The sequence below is a fragment of the Pseudopipra pipra genome, chromosome 3, assembly GCF_036250125.1.
Source record: "Pseudopipra pipra isolate bDixPip1 chromosome 3, bDixPip1.hap1, whole genome shotgun sequence".
Lineage (NCBI taxonomy): Eukaryota > Metazoa > Chordata > Aves > Passeriformes > Pipridae > Pseudopipra > Pseudopipra pipra.
This window is the reverse complement of record NC_087551.1, coordinates 87551754-87573959: the sequence shown is the minus strand read 5'-3', so window position 1 is coordinate 87573959 and position 22206 is coordinate 87551754. Positions and strand designations below refer to the sequence as shown.

The 22206-nt window shown below is 34.1% G+C and overlaps 1 protein-coding gene across 10 annotated transcripts in view; it reads left to right on the top strand.

Moving 5' to 3' along the window:
* Positions 1-22206, top strand: part of ADGRB3 (adhesion G protein-coupled receptor B3) — a 459919-nt gene that overhangs the window by 262827 nt on the left and 174886 nt on the right. For all 10 annotated transcript variants that reach the window (XM_064650227.1, XM_064650228.1, XM_064650224.1 and 7 more), the window contains 2 exons: positions 5586-5688; positions 11283-11326. In XM_064650227.1, the coding sequence (XP_064506297.1) occupies positions 5586-5688; positions 11283-11326 (147 nt within the window). The remainder of the gene's footprint in view (positions 1-5585; positions 5689-11282; positions 11327-22206) is intronic.

Here is a 22206-nt window from a genome sequence, read left to right as displayed (position 1 = left end):
AAACTACTGTTTGTCCTGTTAGTACAAATGGTCTTTTAATGACATCATGACTTGATGTACTAAGATTGTCTGCTCTGTTTCTACAAAATTCTCTAGCAGTAGTTTTCCAAGTACTTTTTCAATGTAAGTTGTATTCAGAAGGGACAGCAGAGCTGTAGAGAGGATCCATTTTGGAAAGAAGACACACACATGTGCAGAGTAGCTGAAGTATGTCAGTTTTGAGAGCCATACACATACATAAAGAAATAGGAGAGCCTCGTGTTTCACCTTTTCCTTTCTGTGCTTGATAAAAGACAATTTGGAAATAAGCATTTCACCCCCTCTTTTCTGATTACCACTTAAGATCATTTCATGGTTCATTAATACTACCTTATTTTATATGATCCTGTGCACTGATGGTCTACTAATGCCTTTTTACAGGAAAAGGAACGTGTAGATTGTGTCACAACAGTTGCTAATGAATTCACAATCATTAAAAAGAATAGTAAAATGGAAGCCACCGTAACACTTTTTGCTGCTCCGTTTAACCAAAGCTTCGGGATTTGAAACAAAGGATGGAAAAGTAACAGGCTTTTGCCAAAAACTATCTGAAAACAAAAAAGAGTCATTCCTAATAAAATTAAAAAACAATTCCCAGTAAAGTTGCAATGTTCTGTGCAATGAGCAGCTGTAACATCAGGGACAGAAACCCCTCTCAGGCAGGCCACAATTTGAACAGTGGTGTCCTGACAAGACACCTGGAAGCCTGGGAAGTGCTGGGAAGAGCCATCTCTGCTTAAGGCATGGTATAAATGACAGCTCATCCACTTCTGAAATGTCGCTAAGCACTTCCCATTTGTTGTACCAGTTCCTGGGATTAGCTAGGAAGGAAGAGATGTTTGTAAGTGATTTTTTTTTTCTCCCATACTCAAAGAACCAGTGACAACTCACTATTGTCAGTCAGTTCTTTCTGGTAGACCTTAGAAAAAAATCTTCCAGTCCTGGGAAGCATACCTTTAGACCTTTATATTGTAAACTGCAGTCTATGATCATGTTTTTTCAGCTCTTACAGGTCAATAGTTTTAGCTTACAGAAAAAAAAAAGTAAATCTTGAATGCTGTATATTTGCTTATATGACAAGTCTTTCAAGGCTGTTATTTCATCCATTAGAAAACTGAGATTTACAGGCCTTATTAGATTTTCTCTAGAAACAATAGCATCCCAAGTAGCAGCAATAAGGGCAGAATAGGAACATAAACGTAGAAAATTACTATTTCTACTAATCCTGCTTAACTGTGATAAACATTATTGTAATAACCATAGTAGTGCAGAACATAGTGAAATGGTTAAGGATCGCTGCATTAGCATTGTCTATGGAGCAAACACTGTAAAATGTGGAGAAATGTAACATCATCTATTTTTTATATGATATCTAAAATTCTCTTAGCCATGTACAACATAGGAATTAAAAAAAAACATTCTGGATAAGCATCCTATGGGATCCTTTTCTAAAGAAAATACCAGTTGTTAAATATGTCGGTGGTAGGAATGAAGATGAACAAAAATAAAACCAAGCTAAAATAAGTAAAATGGGCTTGTGTTTGATTTCAAAGGCCACATCATTTATACCTTGACAACCTGATAATAGAGATGATTTCTTCTGACTGCAGTTAAATATCTGGAAAGATTTACCAGTTCCCCTGTGATTTCAGTTCCTGGCTTTACAGAAGTTAAGGTGGGAGTAAAGAAAATATTTGATTGCAATTTCTAGACGAACAAAGGTGACAGGCATTCCAATACATTCCTTAATCTTAGCACTAAAAGGTATGCAAACTCCTGCATCATCACAATGAACTTATTTTTTAAAAAATAAGCAAACAAACAAATACAAAGTATCTCCATATATCTTTAGGGAAAATTTTCCAAAGCACCTGACCACAGAATCCCCATCTGGCACATCACAGGTGTTCTGTGAGTAAAATGAGGATTTCATTATCTTGGACAGCCTATAAAATATATTTCATAAACTCCAAAATTAGCCACATTTTACCATATGGGTTTGATTTTTTTTTGGCATAGAGTCTATTAAAAGTAAGTCTTGTAAACACAGTGCAAGATGAGAACTTGGAATTACATTAAAATGCAATTTTTTTGGGCAATGTGTTTAATCCTACTGGTACATGTATATTATTCTGAGAATTTTGCCAGGAGTCTTTAAGCAAAAGTTTAGGGAAACAAAGATAAAATGAGTTTATTCATCCTCATAAGAATAGAATAATTACTTTTTCCCATGCACAAGTAAATAAACTTTAGCTGATTCTATTTCCTAATATACTTTGCTGCATTGCACTGTTCTTGTAATATCTTATGGACTTGTTTATAGCAGATATTGAAATATTGAATATTTTCAGAACTGTAGACTGAATATTATTTCCACAGCTCTCGCACCCCTGAGCATATTTATGTTATTGTTAGGTTCACAGAAAATTGATTCTCAGTATAATACTCATCTAAAAGATATTATATATAATTCATCTCCTGGGCACTCTGAAGAAATACATTGCATATTGCCATACTGTATGATAGTTTTTACCTTTTCCCTTAACAAATAATAACAAATAAAGAATCAATGATTTTGCTGTATCAAGTTTTTTTTTCTGTTCCTTAAACAGCCTCCATACTTTTCCTGCTAAAATTTCCTGCACTGAAATGTTGTGTTTCCCCATTTGAAAAAGCATTCCTAACCCCCTCCTTCAGGTGCTGTACAACCAAAAAGGCTCTTTAATTTCCTCAGGTCAGCTTTGTTAGACTAAGGATGGAGTACCTCAGACAGGTATTTAATGTGTCACATTATGCCTTTAAGCATTCGTAATTTTTCTGTAAACTTGTATACATTGATCTGTAATTTCGATCATGCTGTCTTGACATAGCAACATGCCTTATTCATGAGTTCATTTTTCTTTAGCAACATAGAGTCATTCTAAAAAGAAAAGAAAATCTGAATTTCTTATCACATAGAATCAATATGAATTCCCTTATATAAAAAACACCCTCAAAATTTATGCCCAGGTAGGAAAACAGTTTAATAGTATAACTCTATTTTATTAATATTGCAGATCAGAAAAGAAACTCTAGGACAGCAGCTCTGGAAGCATTTCTTGAGCTTTTACTCAATCAAACTTTGCTGTCTTAAATCTTCGAGGGTTTATTTAGCCATAGTCCCAAGGAATTTAATAAATTATTTTGAATAATTGATTTTTAAACTTAACCTTTATGAGCATCTTTCTGGACAGTCAGCAGAGCACCATCCTGTAAAACTTCATTTCTCATTAAAGTTGAATTTTAGATTATTTTTGATAGAATAGAAGGAACTAATGGTGAAGTCACTCTCCACCATAAAAAATCTGTAAGATAATGCACTTGCCCAAGAAGTGTGAGATGGGTCATTCCCATTTTATGTCATTCCCAACATGACAGGGACTGAAACCCACATATTTTACCTTCCAGGACATTTTGTAAAAGCTGATTACTTAAATTCTTGGATAAGTGTTCTCAGAACTAGGCTGTCGTTTCAAAAAAATATCTTAAACAAAGGTAACAATGGCACCACACTGGTGGTTTTGAGGGAAGTTATCATGATTACGAAGCTTTGAGCTGTAGTTCAGAGGCATCTTAACATGTTGTGTGAGTTTAGAATATACTTGCCAGATTGTATTCTTTCAGAGACTGTCCAAACCGTTAAATATGAAATATGCGACTAGGCACTCTGCCCAGACAGGACAGCAATGAGGGTTGCAGTTTTCATTTCACAGCAATATAGCCAGTTATATTTATTTTCTGGTGAAAGAGTCTGATAGGGGCTCTTGAGAATGTAAGTGGTTTGGTAGAGTTTTCATGAAACTGAGGTAAAATAAATGTACTGAAGTTATAAACTAGGCACTTAGGTGCTCTTTCAGATCTCATGCTAGAACCATCAGAACTGCACCAAAATGAGATACAGCAAGGAAACATTTATTGACGCACAACGACTGACTATAAAAGAGTACTGAAGTATCAATATTTACACTACTTTGTGTGAATTTCCAAAATGGACATAGTCTCTTAATAGCTAGTAAGCTCTATTTCCACTTGTCATGATCTGTTAGAGAAAACAGTTTTTTCATTATTTGGAATTTTATTCTTTTTTTTTTTTTTTTTTTAATTATACCTTGCTTGTGAAGAGTTATAGATATTCAACTACTGTCATTCTACAGAATGTACTGAAATATTGCCAAACATTAAATGTTAGTCTGATAGAGAGAGATGATTTCCTCAACAATGTGTGAGATTTTAGAGTGCCACTAAAGAGAAGAAATAGGAATTAAGTAAAATAGAAAGCCACTCCTATTATATTTCCATTATGTGATTTGGCTGAGTAAAATTGGACTAGAACTCATACCTTGCCCCAGAAGAATAATTTCATTCCTTGTGCTGAATGAAGTTCCTGCTGAGCTAAGTTTCTATTACTGTAGCCATGGCAATTCCTGTTTCAATGATTCAGGAGAATGGAATCCTCTCCTAAATACAAACTCCCTAAAGAAAATAAGAAATGCAATAACAACAACAATAATAACAAAAGAATATTTATACTGTCTATTATAATTACATCTAAACTGCCTAGTTTCTTCTTTGATAACATCTACCTAAATATGACTGAATTTGTCTTTCTGTGAGGTGTTGAAAGCTGCATTACATGCAAAGAAATTACCATAATAATCATCAGAAACAGTAAGGCTGGTAACTGATGGTTGTTCTAGGGTCATAAGAAGCAAGGATCTCAGGCATGAACATCACGTCAACATGTCTTTATGCCTGTAGTAGCATAACCTTGGCATTACTAGGTCTGTCCTGGAAAGGTTGCTATGATACATAGTGATCCACATTTTACATAAAAGAAAAATTGATGATGTATTAGAAAAATTCACAGAAAATCATTATTTTACATAACCTGGTACAATAACATAGGACCAAATCTAGTCTCACATATGAGATAAAAATAATGTGGTTTGGCAGAATTTAAGTCAGAGCACTTGGTTTAAATTTTAGTAAGTATTTAGAGGATGAAGTTGCCCACTCGTATACCAAATACATTGTTTTTTTAAAAACTGGAAACAGATAGGTTTTTTTCATGAGCACAGAATCAACTGTACAATCTCCCATTGCACTCATTCATCTTCACAATTTTACAATTAACAATGAGAAAAAAAGTCCAACACATCACTTTGGAAGAAAAATTACTGTCTCTTATAAAACATAGCTAGTGGGCCTATACTGAGAAAAGCAAATGAGATGCACTCAAACATGGACAGAATGCTTGTGTAATCAATACATTCTTCTAATTAATAACTTTTATTTTAAGGAATTGCACTTCCTTATCCTTGGTGCTCTTTAGTCTTGGATATATTGGGTACAGTTGGAACTGAGTGTTTTCACTACTTCCAAACAAATCTGGTTTCTCGCTGAATATTTGTCAACTAAAGTCACTGAAAATACCCCATGAGATATAAGGCTCATTTAACCTCATACGAAGTTAAATCTTCTATTTTTACTTTTTTTTTTTTTAACAGGAATTTTACAGTTGTTAATTCAAAAATCATTGTTGTTACTATACGACCTGAGCCCAAAACTACGGATTCTTTCCTGGAGATAGAACTGGCCCATCTGTCTAATGTAAGTACAAGGATAGTTGATATGCTCTTACGAGAGTATTTGTCAGATCATATGAGAGAAAAAAGAGACATTGTTTTAAAAAACAGCTAATAAAACCTAGTTTAACTTCTAAAATTTAAGCTCGGGAACAGTCTAACAGTCTTTGAGGGTAGTGTGTACTTGTTTCATGCATGTGTATATGCAAAACAAAATTAATTGTTGTTTTGTGGTTTTTGAAGTTTTCATTTAAACAGCAATTTCTACTGAAAAGTTTCCATTAAATGCTTTGATGATTACAATTGGAAATGTAGTATTGTGCCGAATGCTTAATTTTTTGCTCCCTGCATAGGTCATAGAGCTACATAGTTCTTCAGGTCTTTTCTTCTTTGCTTTCATTATTTCCTACTAAAAAGCCAGGTTTTACTTGTTTTAGCAGACTTTGAAAAAAATGCTCTGGTCCCAATTTAACTTACAGTTCCTATAAATATTTGAGGTTTTTTGTGCAATCGTTCAAACTGTACTTTTGAGGCTTTAATCTCACATTAAAAATGTTTTAGATCTGAAAAGAAAAGGAACTTTATTTCCAAATATATGAAAAATATGAAGAGTTTTTCTTCTGCTGTTAGTAATCTCCAACAGTCACAGGGATGTACAGTATTAGGAAAATAATGTTAAATAACAAGCATAAGAGTAATTTATGTGAAGGCACAGCATATGAACTCTGTCTGTTTATGTTATTAAGAGCTAGACTTTACTTTGAATAAAGCCATAAAGGGTCATTTAGAAAAGACAGTTACTAAAGCTTTTAAAAATACTATTGTTATGCAAAAATCTTTAAAGCTCTGGGGTTTTTAGTTATAAACAGTTATTGAAGTGGTCATATAGATGCAATTCAACTGGAGAATTTCCAAATATTTCAGTCAGTAGCAAAATTGGATTAGTGACTCTGGGCAAAAGTATGAAGGAAACTTTTTGAACTCTAGACCTTTAATTAACATTTTACTCAAGGTTAGAAGAAACTATTTTGCCCTCAATGGTTATTATGACCTGCCATTCTGTTCCCCGAAAAGTGCTAATGCAAAGAACATCTCAGCAAAACTTAGGCAGAAAAAAGGAACAGAGGAATATAAACTGACCTGACTCCTTACCTTTCAATAAGATCAGAAGTTTATTGACAAAGAATTGTGGAGATTTGGGGGTTTATGGGTCTCTGTTTAAGATGCTTTATGGTGGGTAGATTTCATTTGCTGTTTCATTTCATTTTGTTTCCAACCTAAGTTCTGTCATATATATTAAGAGAAAATATCGGTCATTAACATAACTTTCCTTCCTGTCAGATATTTTGCTAAAAATGAAAAAAATATTTGCTGGAGTAAACCACAAATTAATCCTGTATATCAGGACAAAAACTCATCACTTTTGAAATAAAATACTCCTTTTGATCTTACTAAGATCATTATTAGGAAGAACTTACGGTAATTTTCATTGCTAGATTGTATGATCTATTATTTCAACAGTGATTGGTGGGCTACTTAAATGAATCGCAAACTATGATATTTATATTTCAAAATTGAAATTACTACTTACAAAAGTGTAGGGTAGCAGGTAAGAAAAAAAAATTCTCATTAATTTGCTCACTTATGCTAGAAAAGAAATTAAACAATTATAAAAGAAAATAATACCAATAAACAGTGTATCAGCATTGAAAATATTTTTAGGCCAAGCACAACCTATTAATAGAAGCACAACATGGGCAAGGCTAGACTAAGAAAAGGTTGAACTGCTGTCCCCAGAAGATGAAATTTTAGAAAATTTGTAGAGAGGAATTTTTTTTATTTTTTTTTTTTAATCCATCCCTTTGGTTAATTTACAGTGCAAGTTTTTGCCAAGTTTGAAAATCTTCCAAATGAAACTTCATTGTTACAAAAGTTCAGATTAGAGACACCAAGTGTCACCTAGCTTTGGCAACCCGTCAGTAGCTGAATATTAATTAATATTGTATGAGCTCATGACTTGACGAAGCAAAATGACAGTAACCTTACCAATACATATCAGACCCTTTTTTTATTTTTGGCTCACTTTTTGTCCTATAATATAATCCAGAGAAGCATCAAGAGCTTATATAAAGTTTTCAGCCCTTAAATTAATTTTACATACATACTATATTTATATAGACTCCTAATCCACCTGAATATATGAGTTGGACTGACAGATACAATGATAATATATTGCTCTAGAAAATCTATGAATACGGATCAGTTTTACAGTTTTAATATCTTTAAACATTTGGTGATTTTTGTTCAAGTCCTAGTCTTCATAATGAGATTTCAATAATAATATGTTACCATAGAAAAAACTTTATGTTGCATACAGAAAGATAAAACTATTGTTAATATATCTTTAGTGTTTGAACATTACATAATAATGGCTCACAGATTAACCATTATGTCAGTTAAATAGATTAATTATTAAACAGAAAATAAAATACATTCTCTTTCATCTGATTTTTTGAAGATCTCCTTGTTATATTTTTTCCTTTCAAAACTTTGTTCTTGAAATGCTATTTATTATTCAGAACAGTTTGTTTGCAAATTGATTTAATGACTAATTTTATAAGCATTTTCTAGACCATGCCTACTAATATATAGGACGGTATCCACACATTTGGTTTTTTACCTCCTTATCCACTGACTAAATTAAGTAGATAAGAGATTATGAAAAGACTTAAAAGAGATAAAAAGAGTTAATATGACTAAATAAAATTAGCCTTTAAATATTAATTTATTCAAGATCTTTAATGATTTCTTCATTTCATATCAAAACTAACCAGTTTATTAATAAAACTGGAGGATGATTTTTTGGAGGAAGTGCAAATCACAATTACATGTATTGTTTGAAGATTGTAGATAAATTCAAATACAATAGAGAGTTGACCAGAGTGGAATGTGGGTTACAATGCATAACTTTAGAGCACATGATATTTTGTCTTGTGCATTGTGAACATGTAGATGATTGTGACCACAGTTTTCCAGTAGTTTGATTAAAGAGACACTAAAGCAATCTTTAAAAAAAATGCACAACTCAAACAAAATCCTATTTGCTCTGTAGAGAATATGAACTCTCACCTTCTGACAGCACAGAAGTTTACTCCAGGGATACTAAAGTAATGAGCCAGCAGTAGCATAGAACATCAAGCTTTCAATGAGACTGAAAACCCTGGCTACAAAACACAGTTGGCACTGTGCTGGGTAGCTGTCCAAGTTGCCAATCACATCTGGAAAATTCAATTTTATCTGCTAGGCAGAGATACGTACAAGTAGGCACACACACATATGTCCAAGTAATGAGATATCCAAGTAATGTACTGTAAGGTATAAATCAATACTACAGCAGTCATAAATGTTAATGGACGCAATAGCTGCTTCCTTCACTGCAGCTGAGTAATTAACTGGTAAGAGCACTGCCCCCACAAAGGGTGGTGGCTGTTGGAGGCAGCTCAACAGCAGCGGTGTGAGGAGACATCGCCAAGAGGCCAGACCCAGAAGTACTGTGAAAAAGGGAACAACAGATTAAGAGCAAAGAAGCATACACAGAGACAGGCTTCTTGTGGTCCTCACAGTACTTGAAGGGTGTTTGATCAGGATATCAAAAGAGGAAGAAGTTCTGAAAGGCTGCTGTACCCTGGCGAGCTGCCAGTCCTGATGGAGCAAACCTTTATACCCTCCTTAAGGAATGGAAGTAATATTTATCCCACTTTCCATGTTTCTGCTTAATCTCTCATTAGTGACTGCAATGGCCAAACATACTGTTTTGTTTTTTTTATTTGAATACATTTCAAAGAGATTGAAGTGTAGATAGAACTGACAGCAGTTCTATCGTGTTTCAGTTTTCTGCAAAGGCCTTTGTTTCCCTCTATTTTGTAGATTTCTTTATAATGGACATTTTTTCTGAAAATGTTTTTGAATTCATTCTCCTTGAACTGTGGGAATACCAAGCATAAACTGTATGATGTCCACTGGTAGGAGAGAGGTCTTAGATCTGAGAGATGCAAAGCCTTATTATGATGCAGCTATAGGAGTACTTTTTTAATATGCATATGGCTATATCAGATTGCAAGTAGAACTTCTTCACCCAGACTTAGGATACAAATTAATACTCTTTATAAAATTACATTTTAAAGAAAAGTTAATTCTGCATCGACATTCTGTTTTCCCTAATTCTTACCTTTCTATATCCTCTTCCATCTATGTATCTGAAAGCTCTTGCCTAGTGATGCAGGACCTGGTCTCTGAATCTCAACTGGCCTGTTATCCAGTGCTTTGTCCTGTGCCCTCTTCCCCTTCCTCTTCTTTATCTTATAAATACTTCAGGGAATGGAGCATTCTTTATTTATGTTTGTATAGTGCTATGTAAATATAAAGTGCCATAAGTATATGTTGGTTTCAAATATTTATACTCTACTCATGAAATTCAATGCAGTCAGCAAAATACCGAACCAGAGATTCAAAGTTTCCCTAAATGCCTCTCTCACAAGCATCTCCAGAAGGACCTTTTTTATCTTTGACAAAGAGGTGGATGGAATGATTTAAAAATTTAATAGATTTTTACTTCACAGGTTGCCATGTTTTTTTCCTAAAAATAAAACACTTTTGAGAATGAAATATTAAGGTTTGCTTTGTTTATATGAAACTACTTTTATATCTAGTGCATCTACACTGTTCACTAACATTGATATACAAAAATAGTATTTGTTTCTTCAAACCCCTTTTCAGTTTTTTTAAAAAATATATTTTTATTCTGTACTTCATATAATTTGTTTATATAGTTCTGATTTCTGGGAATACTCAGAGCTTATGATGAACAGGACTATGGTTTTGCAGTTTTAAGTGCCTCTAAGTCAATCTGAGTGAATTTTAATTTTGTCTCAACTCTTTCTAGGCAGCAAAATAAACATGAGTAATAATACTTTTCAATTTCCTGAAACATTCCCCATAGTTCAATGATATGTAATAAACATAGGTTCTCATCCTGTTCTAAATCAAATAAGAAATTTTCCATTGTTTTTAAAGAGATTGGAGCTGGGATTGTAAAGCTCAACCGCATCAGAGATAATATATATATTTTGAGCAAAAAGCTCCACTGATAATAGGACACAATTGGAAAATCCTTTTCATATTGAACGTGGGGTCATCTGAAAACTTGGCCTCCAAACATTTTACCCAACATATGCATAAAATTTTTAAAGGCATTACTGGTTTTGACATCCAAGTTCCTAAGGTGTCTAAAGTTCTGCTTCTAAACACACCAGAAATGTTCAGTCAAGTCTCTTAACAGACTAACTTTTATCTCATATTTCACTTCTACTAGGGTATGCCAAATAGACAACTTTATGCTTACCTTGTCTAAGCAGAGAACACAAAAGTAGTCTGCTCTTAGGTTCAAGTGCTTTAAAATACTCTATAAGAATTAAGCTTAAGCTTTTGCCACTTCAGCGGTATCCATTCATCAGAGTATAAGGATAATCTTGTAGGAGGAGACTCAAATAAATTTTTAGATACAGCATGACACATATTTTTGTATACCAGTAACTAATAGGTTTGTTTGTTTTCTTTTAGGGCACATTGAATCCCTACTGTGTGCTCTGGGATGATTCAAGAATGTAAGTGACAGATGTTTGCTTCTATTGCTATGGCTCAAATATTACAAAGTACCTAATGATATTTAAGTAGTTGGTCAGTAAATGGGTGGTACGAGGGCAGAGAAAAGAAACCTTTGACAGAGTGAAAGTACTGGATTCTCCAGTCACTTGGCTTCCTTTCTGCCGCTATGTAAATTGAAATAATACAATATCTCACCAGGAAGAGATTACTCACATAGTAATTTTAATCTGCTCTCTCAAGATTAAAATGAGGATGTCTAAGAACTGTAGTTCCTTGATGGTAGTTGCTGGGCAACAAGCAAGTGGGTAAACGATGAGACAAATAACTGAGGAAGGCTCCCATTTCTGTTACTGCAGGGAAAAATATAATTTTTAAGTGTGATCCCCACAGCAATCTTCATTTTAGTTGATTTAAATTTTCATTTTAGTTTATTAAAATAATAGCTGTATACTAAGCAGTGAAAGCTTACTATCAGTCTTCTACTTTTTTTAGTGTGTGTCCCTTCTATAGCAAAAAAGAAAATGTTACTGTATGAAAGTAAAGCAGTAAAATCAGTGTGGTTAAAAAAGAATCCCAAGTTTATGCAGTTGTAATTTGCTGAATTAATCTTTCACGGTAAATCTCCCATTAAAGTCAAGGTGAATTTTGCATACATGCAGATTAAGTGTTTCAAGAACTATCCCTATATGGTTGTCATACTATTTTAAAGTTGATGTTGTGCTTCTTATCCAGGTATATTTTATATGTCTTATTATACAGACTCATCTGCGGTGATTGAAATTATATGACTGTGATTTTGTGTACACTTTCATCCTTGAGCTTGGGTTTACATCAGTACACGGGTGGCTGAGAAACAACATTATAGTACAGAAATGAGAAACTTTGGACATGATACTAGAAATCATTCCAAATATAAGTAATACCATGGTCTGTGCCTCTGCAAAAGAATCATAATGCCATTATTTGCCAGCAACACCATAGTATGCAATTTCTATGAAATCTGTGGGATTAAGTACATGAAAGACTTGATATTATGCATTATTATGAGCACATGGAATGCAAAAGATTTTGAACGAGTTATTTGTTTCCTCTTTACAAAGTTTTGCTTACACAGGAGTGGTATAGTGGGTTTTTATCATTTTCTGTATGCGTGGCTTTAAGCACTGTGTATTTAGAGCACATACTCTGATATCACTGTTCAAATCCACAGTATCAGGGGCACATTTACATGAAATTAGACTACTAAAAAAAAAACCATGCTGTGGATTTAAGAACATGATTAAAAGATTTCATGCAGGTATTTGGGATGAATGTGTGAAGTAATTGCAAACAAATATATTTTGTCCTCACCACTCGTTTTGCAGGTATTTGTCTTAGTATTGCTTATAGAGAAGTTCAGTGGTACCTATAAGTACTGTTTTCAATATGCTTGGAATCTGAATGGAAAAGTAAACTTTTGAAACATCTAAAATTGATGTAAAACTTACGTAAAATAGTCTGAGGTTTTGAGGGAGAAACAAATATATCCTTTGTCCTGAAGGATATATTTTTAAGGCATATTAGTGTAGCCATTGAAGATGGTAAAATAATTTATGATTGGAGGTATTCTTGAAGATGCATCCATTTTTAAAAGTGATATAAGACCTCAAATATTCTCAATAAGATGTGATGCATCTGTAAGATCTGCATGGACACCACTGTGTTTGACACGTGTATGTGTGCTATTGTATGAGAATGTGACACTCTCTCTTACCTGAGTATGCAATGGCAAGAGCAAACTTCTACTTTTTTCCTCCATCCCTTTGGAAAAAAGCATCTATAGTGTTGGCTGTGGGAGCATAAGCTTATTCAAAACTTTATTTTTGTAGTGCTGTTTCCTTTTGGTTTGGACCATTTTATTTGTATTTGTATTTAGTCAGGAATATTTCAGAATTTGTATTCTGACACTGAGTTTTAAATTATGAAAGCTCTATAATGATGACTCAGTTCCTATTATTTAACAATCTTAAAAAAGAAATAGTTAGGTGCCCATTATTATATTGGGTTCTTGGTGGCTTGTTTTCTTTTTTTTTCCCCACTTTTTTCTAAGCCTCAGGAATTAGTCATCCTCAGCAGCAGGCAACTGGATTTGATGGGTTAATAGCCTAATTCATATTGCAAATCCTACAGAGCTGTGATGTACTCATATCATTCCAAATGGAGTAATTTTTGCATAACCAGGATTTAGCAAGTATTTGGGAATAAACCCAACAAAAAGTAGCCCTCTTTTAGTTGAAGGTGTTTAACTAATCAAGTGTCTGTTGTGAGTCAGGTGTTCTAAATTAGGTGGTTTTCAGATGAATCCTGTGTTAGCTTTTATCATCAGCATACAGTCAGCAGTAACCTCTAATGGGTTTTGCCATCTTTTTACCCACTTCTACATCTTTATCTGCATGCCTTGCAAGTTCGTATTTGGTAAATGATACTCATCTTGTCAGTTTAATACTTCTCCAGCAGCAAGGAAAGCTTTGTCTATCTGGATTTTGGCCATGCTTTTCAGGAAATGAAACAATGATTACAGTTCCCTGACATCCATCCTTCAAGAAAGTTCTGGATCTGTGAGCTCTTAAATCACATCAAATCATCAAGGTTATCCTACTGCCATTGGTATCTCTGACAATTTGGTCACCCTAACTTTGGCAAAAGCAGCTTTAATCTATTCCTTCTATGAGATATGGTGATTCTTCCCTCTGATTATGTTTTAGTTTTTTCATTCATCAAGCTGGCAGGCTTGTGCCCTTTCTGTAGGCAGCTAGTCAAATATGTGTACAATATTGAGACAGTGCAACAAAAGAATAAGATATTATGTCATGTATTAAATTCAATCCAATAATTCAGCATTTTATTTCAGTCGATTATCCCAAAATATAGAGTACACCTGACTGTGTTGATTGAAACCAGGCTTTTTATGAATTCTGGTGCTCCCTTTGATACTTCCAGCTTTCCTACACAAAGCTGGTAGCATGAGTTGTATGTAAGAGGTGACTTTTCCCTCTCAGAAATCTGAGTGATATCTTCATCTATTCATTTCAGAAAATGTATTTAAATGTTGCCTTCAGTAAAGTCTTAGGATGCTGAATGCTTCTCCTTCTAGTGCGTGGGAAAATGTATGGAATATTTGTAATTAACATTCCCAGGAGAAACAATTTTGTTCCTTAAACCAACCAATCAAAAACTCCAGAAAGAGTTATGTCTTTTTTGCTTTGCTCAGATAGTTTGTCTGAGCAAACTATCCCTGCTGTCAGGAACTGTTTGTGATACATTAATTCCGGTGGTTTAGTCTACAAAGAGAAAGAAAAAGAGTTAATCAGGTACTAGGGCTGACTTTCCTACCCCACAGAAGTGATTTTAAAGATTTTAAGATGAAACAAAACTTGAAAGTTTTTCTTTTGTCCCTCCTACCTTTCTGGAAAGTAAAAGAAGACAGTCTCAACTAGCAAGTGATCCAATAGTTAGATGCATTTACTTGGGGACCTCAGGGACTGTCACATCAATTTTTTCTTTATATAAGTTAATTGAGTTCGAAATACACTTTTCAGCCTTACAGGAGCAGCCAATGCCCACTGAGCTGTCAGCTTCTCTGGAGTGTGTTACTCACAATGTGTCCTGCTGGAACTCTGCCATATTATTTTGGAAAATATTCATGGGTTGGGAAGCTGATTCCCAGCACCTCTTTATTTAATTTTACCACTGTTTCTATGTATTTGTGACCATGCAAAACCTAAATCTTAGCCATATCACTGTCAGGTTTTTTTTTCCTAGCACTGTTTTGTTTTATGTAAGTCTGGGTAAGGCTCTGTAAGCCCAAGTGATCAAAGAATCCTTATATGCATGTATACATTTTCATTTAAAGAATGCCATTTTTTGTGGCAGTCCAGACAGTTCTCTTGAACTTTTTTGCCGTCTCTGATGTTTATGTCTGTGATAGGTGCCGTAACAGACAGTCTGGATGCTGTGGTTTAACTCCAGCCAGCAACCAGGCACTATGCAGCCACTAGCTCACTCTCCCACCAGTAGGATTGGGAAAAATATCAGAAAGGTAAAAGCTACAAAATGTATGGGTTGAGATAAAGGCAGTTTAATATGTAAATCAAAAGCCATGCACACAAGCAAAACAAAACAAGGAGTTAATTCACTGCTTCCCATGGGCAGGCAGATGTTTAGACATCTCCAGGAGAGCAAATGTATCATGGACAATGGTCACTTGGATTTATCCATCACTTCAAAAGGTTCCACCCTTTCCCCTTCTTCCCCCACTTTTTATATATGAGCATGATGTCATATGGTGTGGAATATCCCTTTGGTCAGGTTGGGTGACCTATCCTGGCTGTGCCTCCTCCTGGCCTGCCATGCACCCTCAACTTCCTCACCAGCGTGGCAGTACAAAAAGCAGAAAAGACCTTGGCTCTGTGTAAGCACTGCTCAGCAATAACAAAAACATCTCTATATTATCAACCCTGCATTCAGCACAAATACAAAACATAACCCCATACTAACCACTATGAAGAAAATGAACTGTACCTCAGCCAAAAAGCAGCACTATGGATCTCTAGGATCCATGAAACTTTGGCCTGACAATGCAGCTGGTGTTTGTTCTTTTAGAAATGTGTTGGACATAATGTGGGCACAGGTGTTCTCCACAGGATAGAGTCAGTTGTTGCTGGTGTGCACCACATCTGTATGCAGTGCAACATGACATCTCACAGCACTGGGTAGGAAAGGGATTTAGTATTCTGAGAGTCTTTTCTGCCAGTTGCTGCAGAAGGATAACAGTATGACAGCATTTTATTCGTCCATATGTGTGCTCATAGTAGTTTGTGCCTGCTGACTATACAGTTGGCAGAACTACAATGCAATTAGCTGAAATTTTTAATATTGCAGGAATTTTGACCTGACTCAGTTTTAGTTTAGGACAAATGGTAGGTCTGTTCTATCTTTTTCCCCCACTGCTAGACAAATTTACATTGGTAGTGGTTTAGATTTGGTACCCTAAAGTTATGTGAAATTATGAATAGCTATATATGAGACATGACAAATCATATACATTTGTATATCTTCACAATTTCACTCCAGATGTATTGTCACATCCTCCATTAAAAAGAAGGTTAAAAAAAATTTGCAATTACTTTTATTTTAATTATCCCGTAGAGCTTTTAATTATTTTTCTTCCATTGTCCCTGGATACAATTCTGGAGAAACAGTCCATAAAGGAATTTCTTCAATGCAAATAAAGAAGAGTCTACCAGTTAATGGTGATTTTTCTGTCTATAGGGCAGAATACGACTCGGCTTTACAATTTAAGCTTGCTTGCTTTGACAGGGAGTATTGATCTGCTTGCTGTGTCTCTCTCTTCTCCACTTTGACTTTTAAAATTAGCATGATGGACCATTAGAGTTATGTTTTTTGTTTGTCCTAGCCTTGCAAACCTTTGAAAATATGTTCAAGATGACTCTTTATAACTTTCGTCAAAATATGTCAAGCTAATAATAAAATAATTAGAATATCCTAAGTAATAATTTGCTTATGGAAATATGAATAGTAGCCTCTCCTTACTTTACATTACCTTACAGTTGTGTTATTTTTGTCACCAAAGATATGGAGGAAATTGAATGAGAGGAAGTATAGTTTGGAAATACAGTCCATCTAAAGCTTTGCTTCTTCCATTGACTTTAGTCAGACTTTTTGGTCCGGCTTTACAGTCAGACTTTGCTTCTATCACATTTTTCAAGGCAGAAAATTCTCTTTCCATATTAGCTTCTATGCTTATGTTCATTAATGAACTTATTCAGAAGATAAATACCTCCTGGAATGCCTACTTTTATGAAGAACTTTCCATAGTGGAACCTGTGTGATTGCACACTACATAATCTTTTGCTCCTGATGGTCTTGTGTAAAGAATTAGAAGACTACTGAAACATGTTCTTTTTCATTAAAACAGTATGGAGTGAAAAACCTGATCCAAACTCCCTTGCAGACAACCAAAAGGCTTTGACTGATTCAAATCAGATCAGATCAAGTGGCAAACCACTGCTCAAGCCATGCAAGGCCTAATTTTAAAATTTTTCAATTCACAAACTGCTAAGATTATACTGTAGTGCAGAAACCTTAGTTGTGAAATGTTGTACGATATAAAATGGAGCGTCTTTATATTGAAACAGTCAGACCAAAATTTGCTCAAGTCATACACAAAATGAATCAGTATATATGGGAGGAATTTATAATTTAGTACTTTTTTATAACACTGCTCTTCACTAACACCTACACAGCTATGAACAGAGCTTACATGGCCTGCTGAGATTTATAATAAAAAAAGGAAATCAGATTAATTCCTGCTAATAAATTCACTTTCTTTTTAATTTTTACTGGGTGATTAATCAATTCGGTTTATTGAGAACTCAATTGCTATTTATTGCCCTTCTGTAAATGTAGATTTTCACAAACTAAAACTAGTGGTTTCTTGTAATATCAGGCAATTAAAATTCTGAAATGTGACTAAAAGGAACTAGTGATTGTATCTTCATAATCAAATTTAAAGATATGAATTGGACTTTTGACAGATCTTCAGTGTATAATGAGGACAAAAATAATTGAGCAGTTTGAATAAACTTCACAACAGAAAAAAATTGGTTGTAATGTGGTTTTGTAGCTACGTTTCCTGAAAAATTTGTGTATGTTACTAAGTCAAATATAATGTGATCATTGCTTTCACTTATAATACCTCAAGAAGAAATGCACCAGATGGGATCTGCAAATCCAGCATGGTGGTGGACTTGGGCTGACTTGTAGAGGAAAACAGTGTTTACAAAATCAAATACAGCTTCCAAAAGTACAATATAGCATAATTGCAACTGCAAAAGTTTGGCCACATTTTTTCATTTTTATGATATGCCTCTTAAAGTCTGTTACACCTGTAGATTTAAAAGCAATTAACCACAGAGATTCCTATCATCCTTCCAGGTTTACAGATAAGGAAAACTAGAGCATAATGGAAGCAAAGCAGAGTTAGAGTTCCAAATTCCCGAGTCCTAATTGAGGATGCTCTCTAGCTGTTCTCAAAGCCAATACCATTCCCCTGCCATGAAGCAGATCTCTAAAGTTTAAAGAGTGTTATAATGATATTTTTATTTTTTCTTCTGATTCACTTGGATAATCTCATGACTGTTGCCCATTCTGGAGAATTTAGCTCTGTTTATCCAACAGAAGTAGTGCCACAGCACTAAAGGTCCTTGTATTATACCATCCTTAAACAAAATGAAATCTGCTTGCATCACTAAAGACATTGAATAACCTAGGGAATATTTGCTTATCCATGTGACAAGGAGCTGTGCAAAGTATCCTTCTGCCGTTCTCTCCTATTCCTTTGATAGTAGGGGTACAGATCGTGTATAAAATGCTTGTAAGTAAATCATGCTGTTTGTTACTTTTAAATTTATTTGCAGTACAGAAAAAAACAGAACAACTGGTATAAATATACCTACTTTCAGTAATATGATAAGGGCAATATGCTACAATATAATTTTTAACACTTGCAGAGTATAGGTTTGCTTGTTTTTACTTCAAAATGTGTGGATCTAAATGTCCTGAATTAATAAGTATTCTCTCTGATAAATCCAACATCATGTAATTCATTGAATTCTGGACTGTCTTACTACAGGAAGTGGTTTTTAGCAAAATGACCTTAAATAAATGTTTGAAATAGCATTTTGCAATGCATGTTAGAGGTCATCTTCCAATTCTAATAGTTGTTCTTGAATTGTTAACACTGAAATTGTATCTCTGCCCAATAAAACTGTAAAAATCCATCAAAAACAGTCGAACACATGTCCAGTGTAAATCTGCCATATTTTATCAATTGCTATCACATGTATACACACTGTAATGCTGTATCAGCGTCTCACTGACCTCACAGGTGTCTTTACACATAATTAATCTTTCGCTGAATCTCTGTGCCAAAGTTCAGCAAGATGAGCAGATTCAGTTAAATCTCTTCCTGAACCAGTCACTAGAGGGAAGCAAAGACCTTCACGTGCCTATCCGTGACGTCAATCAATGTCTGTGTCCTCACTGGCAAAATCTGTCAGTATTCAATCTAAAATTTTGAAAACGGCCTATTTGGTGGAAAATAACCCTTTGGGAGAAAAAGAAAAGAAAACAAAACCCAAAAATATATTTCTGTATAGTTGATTTCCAGAGGCCATTGTCATTAAAATATGGAGTTATTTTCATGACTCATGCTTTCAGAATTTAAATCTAGACAAGCAATTCAGTGCAGAGTGGATAAAGAAGATGGATTTAAGGTTTTCATTCTTTGAAGCATCCCAATATTAAGAAAAATACATTGAAATATTTGTAGCACAGTAACTATGCACTTGCATCATATTGCAAAACCTAAGGTATACCAGTTTATTGATATCTTTTTGTTGATCCTCCCTTAGTTATCCATACTTCCATTCCATATTTTTTTCTGTGATACTTAGAATCTTATCCTGTACATGCAGTTCTTCAGTGTATACCAGGTAAACAGATCAAGAGAACATCAAATCATTAAATGAGACTAGTTCATCATGCACTCCATTTCAGCACAGAGAAGGCATAATGTGTATATATGAACTTACATTATTCTTCCAGTTTATGAGGGGTTATATGTGAAGTAGGGGTTATATATGAGGTTTACCATATACTGTGCTTTTACTGTATTTAATTCAGCCTTGTTCTGGTTAATGAGAATACAACTCAACTTACTGTTCTCTCCTATGCGCTGGGCTGGTTGAATTCTTTTAAAACAGAAACACTAGAGGCCAATGTTGCATTTGATAAAACATGACATTTGCTTAAAGGAATGTACCTGATATGAATTGAATTAGCCATGGAAATTGAAATGCCCAGAAACAGGGAAAAAATAGTGATTTTGAGTCTATCACTTAAAATTCTAAATGATTTGAAGATTGCAAGGGCAACATTTGTACAATTTACCACTGAATTTGAATAGAAAATCTTTTATTAAGCTTAAGCTATGCAGGGTGGCCAGACCTTAATGAGAATAATACAAATGTGTGTCAGGATTTAAGCAAGTTTAAATGGAAGGTAATATGCTAAATGAACAGCTCCAAGCAAAGCAATTTCACAAAAAAAACCCTGTTGTGTTCAAGAGCTGCTAGATTATGGCTAAATAGATTTTTAGCTGAAAGCATGGTGTATTTGTGATGGCTTTTTAATGTTGTCATCATCTTCTCTGATAATATTGAGTAAGAGAGATTTCTTGCCTAGCTAGTTAACTAAATATAATATACATATGCATTCAAGTGCATGTGCTGGGGATAACATTCTGCAATCCATGATATTATTCTAAGTAATGGAGTATGTAATATAATTCTAAATTTCACAGGCTATAGTTAGGATTCTTGATGATACATGTTATCCAAATAATGGCATTTCTAGTGGTTGTCTTCACTGTTTTATCTACCCATAGCTATGGAAGTAGCACAAAATAACTTCACATATATCGAAAGCGTACATTAAAATGCCGTCATGTTACTGTTAGTTCATAACTTCACATAAATATGATCCTGATGTCAGGTTTACCAGTAGTTCAATAGGAGGCCCAGGCTTAAACAACATGCCAGATTTGGACCATAGAACCAGAATCAAGCCACAGGTATTGGCACAAATCCAAGAGTCACTCCATCAACATAAATGTCAAAAATAAAGGGATTGCATATATTGACATAAAGAGCAATAGAGAACCAGAAAAATAATATTACTCCTTATAATGAATCTGATATATTTGTATGCCTAGCCTGTAAAAAGTACATTATTTTGACCAAACTTAAAACTAAATCCTTTAGACTTGTACTACTTCATGATTGCAATTTTAACTGCAGTATAGAGCAGTGTCCTTTTAAATGGCTATGTGTACTTGCTTTGATATCTACTCAGTTTTAAATGATTATTCACAAAAATAAGCCACTGCTTTATTATAATATAAAAATAGCTTAAAATGTAAATATATAAAGTATCAGATAATAACACAAACAAAACATATTTTAAACAAAATATAATTATTTCATTTGAACAATTTCTGATTGCATCTAGGCAACATAGAGTCATGAAGCTAGTACAGGAATTCTAAAAAGAGAGCAAGAGTCAGCAGCATTCAGGAAGTAGTCTAATCTCTTTTTAAACAGTTCATACTCTAAAAGTTATAATGTGTACAGGAAAAAGTCAACAGTGTCTGTTTCTATGCACATCACATCTTCAGCCCATTCTTCCCCTTCTTTCTCCTTCTTGTAAGTGGACAATCAAGCATTCAATGTTTTAGGTACACAAATTGTGTGTGTGCTTACACAAATACTTCATAATTTCATGTACACACAGAGATTAAAATCTCACAGGAATAAAACACATAAAAATATTTACCACCACCCCTTCAAGACGTACAGTTGAAAATATGAAGCATCCATCTCTTTATTGTACTACTCAACAAAGCATGTTCTGTATACTGCAATATATATTTATCTGATGTCAGGTTCTACATGCTTTTAATGTTATTTATATTGAATAATATGTATGAATTTTAAACTAGGTAACATACACCGTAATATGAATTATAATTGCGTATTCTTCATTGTAAACACAGAGAAAAACTATGCTAAATTTACCAAAACCATTTGTTTTTATCTGTCTATCTATCTATCTGTCTATCTATCTATCTATCTATCTGTCTATCTATCTATCTATCTATCTTTCTTTACCTCCTTTACCTGTACAGTTGACTGCTGAGAATATTTTTGTTTTTTCATCTGAAGCAGACCATTCTGTTCTCATATTTTTGTAATTGATT